The sequence below is a fragment of the Rousettus aegyptiacus genome, unplaced genomic scaffold (assembly GCF_014176215.1).
Source record: "Rousettus aegyptiacus isolate mRouAeg1 unplaced genomic scaffold, mRouAeg1.p scaffold_m13_p_6, whole genome shotgun sequence".
Taxonomy (NCBI): Eukaryota; Metazoa; Chordata; class Mammalia; order Chiroptera; family Pteropodidae; genus Rousettus; species Rousettus aegyptiacus.
In genome coordinates, this window is record NW_023416309.1 from 23,967,984 (window position 1) to 23,977,809 (window position 9,826).

The window sequence follows — 9,826 nt, forward strand, 5'->3', positions numbered from 1 at the left end:
TATTTTATGCAGCCAACGAAAGAGTCATTCCCAATTAGCATATTTTGATATGCCTACATCAGGGATGGAGAATATTGAAGTTTAAAAAAAGAGTTTATACCCCACTAGCAGCAAGCACACCCACCACCCAGATCATGGTTTCTAATTCAGTTCTCCAATGAAAGGAACTAGGAGAAAGGATGTTTGCAGGGGTGGGGCAGAGAATATACAAGGTAATCCTAGAAAATTTGGTAATGCCAGAAACTAAGGGTGTGCTCAAGAAAGAAGAAGACGAGGGTATGTCAAAGTGACACAGAGTAATCGAAAGAGCCTTCAAAGGCCAAAACTGGAACAATTTACACAATAAAATAAATAATATAATATTAGATTATAACCCAAACACAAAACAAATATCCATGAGTCCATACTGATATTAATAAATGACTGAGTAAATATGGAAGAAGAGACAATTCTCTCATATAGAAGAATTTCAAAGAATTTACAGATACTTGAGGAAGTGGAAATAACTCCCTACTTTTTAAGCATGGGCTGTATGTAGGTACTTCCTTCCAAAGCACACAGAGTGGAAAGTGAGGGGAAAAAAAGAGTAACTTTGCAATGGAGAAACTTGACACATACTGCCTCAGCCAGGTGATCAAGGTCAGCATTGACAGTGGTAAGTCACATACCCTTGTAGTGGTATGTACCCTTGATGTGATGTGCTGAGAATGGCACTTGACCTCTGTGGTCTCTCTCCCCAAAACCCAGTCTAACCATGTAGGAAACATTAGACAAATCCCAGTCGAGGAGCAGTCTGTTAATAAAATATCTGATCAATACACCACATGGGAACCCTGTAATATTTTTGCATTTGTGAATCATAAACTATTTCAAAATAAAATATTATAATTTTTTAAAAAGCTAAAAAGAGGTTCAAGTAACGGAGAGCTACCAGCTTACAGAGCTTTGAGATGAGCGTTGGAGGAGGTGTTAATGAGCTGAAACTTATTGAGCCCTTGCTCGAGGCTAGGCACTCTCTGAGCACTTTGTGATATTAGCTCATTTCATCCTCACAACAACATTGTGAGGTCACTACAGTAATAACTGAGGATCTAAAGCCCACAGTCACTCAGTGCCAGGTGGCAGAATGGGAGTCTGAGGTAATAAGACAATCAGCTGTGGAGTCTGGGTTCCTAGCCTTTTCAAAAGCTGAGTGAGGTCCTGATTGACTGTGGGAAAAGAAGTTAAGTCCTGTGGAGATGAAATCTCCTAGGCAAAGGGCACACTCTGAACTGAGTGCTGAGGCCACTGTGGTTTTTAACCCTGGCTACCCTGGGGCCCTGATCCCCCATAGATTCTGATCCATTTGATTTGGGGTCGCATGAGGGCTTTGAGAACCACTCACCTGGAACCAGAAGATAGTTTGGAGCCAAATTCAGAAGATCTTTATAATTCCCAGGGAAGAGATATTTTTTTAAACATTTAGGTAGGCAATAGGAAGTTTTTGAAGATTCTTGATTAGCATTTTAACATAATAATAATTAACTTTGTAATATTAGAAAATAGGCTAGATCTTTTTTTTGTTATTATGAATCGAACCCTCTGAGCTTCTCTATCTGGGGATAAGGGTCCACTTTCATAGTCTTTCTCTTAAATTTGATCACTTTCATGAAAAACAGAATTAGGGTTATATTCCCCAAAGAAAACTTCATCTTCCCTCTCCCAGCTGAACAAAGACCTTGTCATACAATGAAACATCATAGTAAATGACAACCTTGTACTTAACCCCTAGACCTCCATTTTGTAAATGTGAATTAAATATGCACTATCAGAAATGGAAATATGTCAAATGGAAAGCAACACTAATAGTCAAACCAAGAAATAAAAAAAAACCCTTAATATTAGACGTGAAGGGCACAGACAAATTCTGGGACAGGACAACTAAGGGTAGGCTTAGTGGCTACACATCTCATTCATGGAAGCGCAAAAGCAGTATGGAAAAGCATCCTTAACAGCTAGTTTACCTAATTCAGAGAAGAGGTAAGTAGAGTTCGTTTTGCTTGGCATCCAACAATTGATCCTAGATACAAAGTGATTAACAACAGGTCCTTCTATCCAAACTCCTCAAATTGCTCCTTTGTTTCCATTTTCATTCTATGGGACTTTGCTTTGTGCTAGATACCCACCCAGGTAGATGCTCGGAACTCACAAGATGTAAAGATAGCTACACTTACTCATTGATAAATAAGTGATGGCCCAACCACTGGATCATCAGCACCTAAACTCACATAGGCCGGGGCTGCTTAAAGCTGCTTGTGGGAGTGATGACCAGTTTTAGAATGTTTGAAAAATACAGCTGTTTGGCCCTCAACCCAGATCTGTCTAATAAGGAGGAGAGTCTGGGCATGTGTACTTCTAAAACGCTTTGAAAATGATTCTCATGTCCTAGAAGACTATGTAGAACATTATAGTTGGCTGGAGGTTGTTTCTTCTTTTAATATCAGTTTCTTAGGGGGAACATTAGCATATATAGGGCTTTGTTCATTGGGATATCCTGAAGTTGCAAAGTTCTCAGTGCTGATTTTTGTTTGTGTAATGGCAGCTGCGCGCACGCGCGCGTGCTCGCTCTCTCTCTCTCTCTCTCTCTCTCGCTCGCGCACGCTCTCTCACTGTTTTTGCCTCATCATTAATATGCCTTTGACACATACTATTTCTTGCAGCCGAGTTTTACCATTTGCTCTGTTTTTTTTCCCACTTTGTTGTTGATTCTTCTCATGTCTTCCAACTACCTACCTATATCTTAGGTGGGCTCCTGGGCAGGGCGCGGCTCCATATTTTTAATTGGGATGAGAACACTTAACATGAGATTACCCTTTTAGCAAATTTTTAACTGTCCGAGTCACAGTGTTGTACAGCAGATCTCTAAAACTTATTCTTGTGTAATTTAAACTTTGTCCCATAGAACAATTCCCTGCCTTCTCCTACCCTCAGCCTTTGGCAACCACCATTGTACTCTCTGCTTCTGTGAGTTTGATTTAGATACCTCATATAAGTGGTATCGTGCAGTACTTGTCTTGTCGTGACTGGCTTATAGTAGGATAATTAATTCAAGGTCCATTCATATTCTCCTTAAAAGGAATTTTATTTTTAAAGGCTGAATGATACTTCATTGTATTTAAAAAAAAAAAAAAAAAAAAAAAGATTTCCTTATCCACTCATCTATTGATAGACATTTAGGTTTTCTTCATCTTGGCTATTGTGAATAATGTTGAAGTGAACATGGAAGTGCAGATTTCTTTTCAATATCTTGATTTCAATTCTTTGCATAAACATCCAGAATTGGGATTGCTGGATCATATAGTAGTTCTATTTTTAATTTTTTGAGGAATCTCAGTACTATTTTCCATAGTTTTCTGTAGTGTACCAGTCTACATCCCTGCCAACAATGCACATAGTTCTAATTTCTCTACATCCTTTTCCAACATTTAACCTTTTTTTTTTTTTTTTTTTTAATAATGGTCATTCTAACAGGTATAAGGTGGTCTCTCATTGTGGTTTTGATTTGCATTTCCCTGATAATTAGTGATGTTGAACATCTTTTTATGTACCTATTGGTCATTTGTATGTCGTCTTTGGAAATATGTCTATTCAAGTCTTTTGCCCATTTTTAATCGAGTTAATTATTTGCTATTGAGTTGTAGAAGTTCCTTATATATTTTGGACACTAGTCTCATATCCAATATATGGTTTGTAAATATTTTCTCCCATTCCGTAGGTTATCTTCCGTCGATGGTTTCTTTAGATGAGCAAAAGCTTTTTAATTTGATGTAGTCCCACTAGTCTCTTTCTGCTTTTGTGGCTATGCTTTTGGTGTCATATTTAAAAAGTCATTACCAAAACTAATATCATGAAACTCTCCCTCTGTTTTCTTCTAAGAGTTCTACAGTTTCAGGTGTTCGCATCAAGCCTTTAATCCATTTTGAGTTTTTTTGTGTATGGTGTAAGATAGCAGTCTAGCTTCATTCTTTCACATATGGATATCCAGTTTTCCCAGCACCACTTGTTGAAGAGGCTACCCTTTCTACCTTGTGTATGCTGTCAGCATCTTTGTTGGAACTTGTATACGTGGACTTCTTTCTGAGTTCCAGGGCTTGACTTTTATATTTCTCATCATCCAGTAGGCCATTCAGTGAGCACACCATGCTTCTCACCTGTTTTCATTTTTGTGGGTGACTGAGAGCTCTGCATTTTAAAGTATCCTAGATCATTGAAGACACCAGATAATCTGAGTTTGAAATAATACTTACAAGGTGTTGTCATATTTTAGGTCTATCATATGCAAGTCACACAGTTGGTTTCACGCCACCAACTTCACTGACTAGAGCCGGAATGTCTTACTACAATTCCCCAGGTCTTCACGTGCAGCATATGGGAGCATCGCACGGTATCACAGTAAGTATCCATGGGGGAGGGGAGGGCAGCACTTTACTCCTGATGCTGGTAGCAGCTGATCTTCCTTGGGAGACCAGGGTTGATCCCCTTTGACATTTACCTTTCTTTCTTCCTCCCTCCATCAGTTCATCTTAAAACTATGGAGGTTTCCTAACAGGTTGATACCAATTTGTGTTGTTGAAACTAAAATCCTTTCCCGGAGGCAAAATTTCAACTTCACTTTCTGTGAAAAATTGCCCATTGTGAAATGTAATTTGAACCCTGGCCAGTGCCTGGATTGAACTCTGGCCAGCTCCTTGCCGTAATGAATTAGTGTTGGTTGTCATAATGTCTAGAATATTTATTGTCTGCACCTTCACAGTTCACTGACTCTCAGTGTTCTTCCTGAAATTAGCCTTGTTCCTGGTTTTCTCAGAACCTTCAGTGCATCTGGTTCAGACTTCACTCGGGATTTTCTTTCTTTAGAACTGGTTATTTAGTTGACTAATAGAGCCATTGGAAATGTAGCTAATAGGGGTTTGAAAACAGGAGAGGATTTAGGAAAATAGGAGAGAATTCCCAATAAGGGAATCGTTAAAAGAAGAACCCTGTTCTACAAAAGCATGTAAGATTTTTCTGAAGCTCTCTTGCTGGTCTGATGGGCTTTGTGTAAAAGCAGAAATGTTCTGGGTTTGCTTTAGCTTTCAGGATATTGAAAACTTCTTTGAGAGATAGAAGGGTCTGGGGACATTCAACGGGCTGATAAGATTTAATTTTAATTTTAGGACTGTCTCATTGAAGGTCCAAGTCCAGTAATTTGGTCAGTGTAAGTTACATAGTAATTCTGCATAGCTTTTTAATAGATGTAGGTATAAACTCTGCCTCATGTAAGTTTTCATTACTAGTTCAGTAATGAAACTGCTGGGCAAGGGAATTGCTGATTTCTTGTCCGTATTGATGAACTCTTCACAGCCTCCACTCCCAAGCAGGCTGTGTTAGAAATGAGCCGCTTGTACATAGAATGACCTACTTACTTACTGTTCCTGTCCTCTCTGCAGAGGCCTTCACCACGGAGAAGCAACAGTCCTGACAAATTCAAACGGCCCACGCCGCCCCCGTCTCCCAACACACAGACCCCAGTCCAACCGCCGCCGCCGCCGCCACCGCCGCCCATGCAGCCCGCGGTGCCCTCGGCCACTGCCGCGCAGCCCGCCCCTTCGCAGCATTCGGTGCACCCCCCCTCCCAGCCTTAATGCATGTGCTTAGTCTGAATCTCACGTTGGGACTCATACAGTGGAGCCGTCTACTCAACGCCAAAGGCTTCCTTCCTTCCCCGGCATATTTGGATCTGACTTATTTGCACTGAGGTTATCTAGGCTTCACTATTAATTGTGTTGTAAATGTTTGTCGGAAACGCAGCCAGTGTTGTGGGTTACAACACTAAACAGACGACTTTTTCCATCAGTGTTTTACTTGAATCTCCATGTACGTCCATTCCCTGGCTGGGACAGTTGCTATTCAATATTTGGTAATTTCGGCAGCAGTGTGCAGTTTTTCGCTTGGCCCCAGAGCTTCATTTTCTTGGCTTTTAGGTTTGTAAAATAAAAAGGGATATCTTTTTTATATTTTTTTCCATGAATTTGCAGAAAATTACTGAGCTGTTATTACCACCCACCCTCATAATGGTGTTTACCAAACATACCGATAATTCAGCACTATAATTCAGACCTTTGAAAATCTAGCTTTCAGGATAGAATGGAAAGTTAGATGGATCAGTACCCAAGACAATATACTGTTTAATAGAGCTTTCTACAGATACACTTTTTATAAGGTTATTTTCAGTGTATATCAAAATCCATGTCTCTTGTACAAAAAATGGCCTACAGTAATGGATCACATGGCTGTACCTTTTCCACCTACATGGGATGGATAATTATTGTGTATTAAGGTGTGATTCTTTCTTTATCCTTAATGTTAATCTACCCAAACTGGCCCTTTCTAACATGAGTCCATAAATGTTGACCTCCCCACCAGTGGTTGCGATGGCTGGTTAGAACGTGCTATTTGATTTCTGCTGCAGAAGGCAATGTGATTATAACAAAAACAGCTATTTCCCCTTCCCATTCTTTATTTGTGTTCCCCTAAAATAGAGTTTGAACAAATATTTTAAAGGTGCAAAATTATTAGAAAATACTATTTGAAATGAACGTTATAGGACTATCTTGGCATAATGGCCACAAAATACTTTATTGCTTGGCAGAAAAGAGAAGAGGTGTAGAGGAAAGTAGCACATTAGCATTGATGACTGCTTATTTCGCCCAGTATAAGCAAGTGCAGTGTGTACAAAGAAGTATATTCTGAATATATTATTTCCATTCATTTAGCACAAATAAATCATTTGGTTTCACCTTGAAGTGGAACACTGTGAGTCACTCTTTTCTTAATACTCGCAACATCTTTATTTTTGCTTTTCAGCAGTTACCGTTTTTGTACTTTGGTAGTAAAGTGATCTTACCACCTGTGTTTGCATATTTATATATACTGTGGACGAAAATAACTTACTAGAGAATGTATATTTTATGATGAGAATGTGTATCTGTTGGATATAATCAGAGAACTGAAAATTAATTTATCAGTAATTTCTAAGAGTCCATGTTTTGTGACAACCATCTCAAATAGCTAGCTCTTTTTTGAACACACTCCTAAAAATAAGGAACCATGACATTGTAGATATTTAATATTGTACAGTATAGAAACCTCCATTTTTGCCTTCAAATGCATATTTAAGAGTTACAGAAAGGAAAAAAAAAAGTCTTGTTGGATAATAGTGTTTGACTAGCATTTTAAGAACTTGAGAGTAAAAGCAACAATAGGATTTTTCACTTCTTTCTACTTCTACCCCCTAAACTGAGAACTCCAGTCCTCAATTGTTTGGAAGAAATCGTACGTTTGTGTAAATTTTATTTATAATGTGTGTGTAATATACATAATCAATAGTACAGTTCTCAAGTAGGGGGAGAAGTTTCACATATTATTGAAGCTTTAGATTTTTGATATGATCAGACGGGGTCAGACCAAACCCGGGGATTTCGCCGATGGCTCACTGCCCCTCCTGGTACATTGCTACTCCGAGGAATTCTGAGAGTAGGCAAACAAAATTTGCCTTCATGGTACAGTTCTCGGTTTTTCTTATAGGAGGATATGGTATATGTTTACAAGCATCTTTTACAAGATTATAGATTTCTGTGCTGTTGGACAGTCTTGCACCAAAACAAGAAAGTCCATAATCTAATGATCTTCCCTCTGCTTCCTGTCAATTTAGTTACCTCCCAAAAGCACAAAAATCAGAACGTTGCCATATGGTGGATGAAAAAGCACTTGGAGTGAGCAAACAGTCCCTGATAAATGCCTTTTAGAGTCAAGGTTCTTGATGTCCAGACCTCCTGCCGAAATGTAGTGCTGAGTCTCTTAGACCAGTCATTTCATTTAAAAATAAAACAGTTCCTCCAAACAGCACTTTTTCAAGATAAATCTAACTTCCTCTCCCTGCGGACATTCAGAATTGACAGAACAAACACTACTGTTTTGAATGTATGCTGTTTCTTATCCTTTTAAAGTGTTTTATGACCCTGTCTGGAGCCTGTCACACTTGGGCAGTACCTGCTAAGACAATTTCCTGCCGATTGTTTAGCCACCAGGGACCCATCAGATTCTGACCCTGAGCCCCTGAGTCCGGAGAGGCAGGCGTCCCCTCACCAGTGGGAAGCTGCCTTACCTTGGGTATTTCTCTCGTGGCGCCGAACATGGTTACTGCCATTCCTGTTGCCCACTTGCCCGGGGTAACCTTGGCCTGACTCCCAGAAGGCCTTTGTAAAACCAGTAGCCATCCCAAAGGCAAGCGGGAGCAATAGTAGCTTCAGTAGCTTCATTTTCCTGTCTTGTTGACAGAGACCCTTGGCTACCACTGTGCTGCTAATAGGATAAGTATTCTGTTGCCAGATTACCATGCCTTTTACATGAAACCAAATTAACCTAATACCTGACACCTCTCTGGGCTCTGAACGGCTTTCTTTCATCAAGCATGCTGGCATTCTAGACAATTCCAGAAATTTGGCAGGTGGTAGAAGCATTTAAGATTTCATTTACCTCGCTCCTTTGTCGATTGAAAGGAGTTTTAAATTTTGAGCTCCTGAGATACCACAACCATGGAATGAATGTGTGACAAGAATGTGGCTTTGACACCAAGTGCTGCAGTCCCTTAGTAATTGGCTTCTAACTGATTTGACCGGAAATAATTGATAGTGTGAATTTTTGTTAACTGTTTAATTATGGGAAAATAGAACATGTATCACACTTTAAGCAGATAAGCAGACAGGAGTTTTTCCTGCGCGATGCCTTGCTTGTAGAGGTAGCCTGGTAAGACAAGAAAAAGCATAGTAACTTGTGCTTCGAGAGCTCAATATTATCATCTTAATCAGTACAGAAGAAATATTTCTGTGTAACTCAATCTTCTGTCTAGAACTTGTCTTATAGGTAACCAACACTGAAAACTTTGTAGTGATGACTACCAAAGAAATACAGAGTGAAACAACCTTTAATTTCCAAATTATTTAAGAGCCAGCCATTGACGCTGCTACATGAGTTCCATGCTCAAGAGCCACTGTAAGAGATTACGGGGATTTTAGGTTTTTGTTTCTAGTTTTTTCTTTTTGTCTCTTAGTTGTTATTTTTTAACACACAGCTGTTAGCATAACATTATGGAGAGCATTTTCTGGAATGCTCAGCAGTTGTGGCTAACTGCCAATCCCTGGTTGCCTCTCATTAGGCAATTATAGGAATCCTATGTTCATGAAAGCTGTGGGTGCTGTGTGTGTGCGTGTGTGCATTCATGCCTTAACTCGGGTTACTGCTCAACTTTAGTTCTTGACTTAGTCTGCACCGTCATCTAGATTGTATTGTATATCTCGATCTGAACTTCATCCTGGCAAAAACAAAGTTGCAGGCACAACAGCTTAAGAATGCATTCCTCCGGAAGAGTATTTGATCAGGTTGACCCTGAGCCTTCTTTGGACTTTATTTGGAATTTAGCATGGAAACCAAAAGTGAACTGTCAAGCAGAAAGACGTCAACAAGAGGAGAACTAAGTGCTAGTATGTCTTTTGCCTCTGCATACCCATGCACAGTTTATGTTGTTCATGATAGCTTGTCTACAACTTGACTAGGTTGGAGTTCTGGTAATAGTGGCAATCTTGACATTCTTGGTCAGAGTTTAGAGAGATGTAAGACTTCCAATTAATGTCTTATTTACTTCTTTATGTTGATTAGTCTTTGATACATGTGCTGAATCAGAAACCTAAATAAAGATAATTTTTTAAAATGTACTTCTTAAGCCTTAAACATTTTTTCTTTCTTTCTG

General features: G+C 39.3%; 1 protein-coding gene across 1 annotated transcript in view; it reads left to right on the forward strand.

Moving 5' to 3' along the window:
• The window catches only part of CCDC6 (coiled-coil domain containing 6), a 97,629-nt gene extending 87,838 nt beyond the window's left edge, over positions 1–9,791 (forward strand). The window contains exons 8-9 of the mRNA XM_016127619.2: positions 4,307–4,431; positions 5,469–9,791. Coding sequence (XP_015983105.1) covers positions 4,307–4,431; positions 5,469–5,663 — 320 coding nt within the window. The 3' untranslated portion in view covers positions 5,664–9,791. The remainder of the gene's footprint in view (positions 1–4,306; positions 4,432–5,468) is intronic.
• The last annotated feature ends 35 nt before the right edge of the window (positions 9,792–9,826 follow it).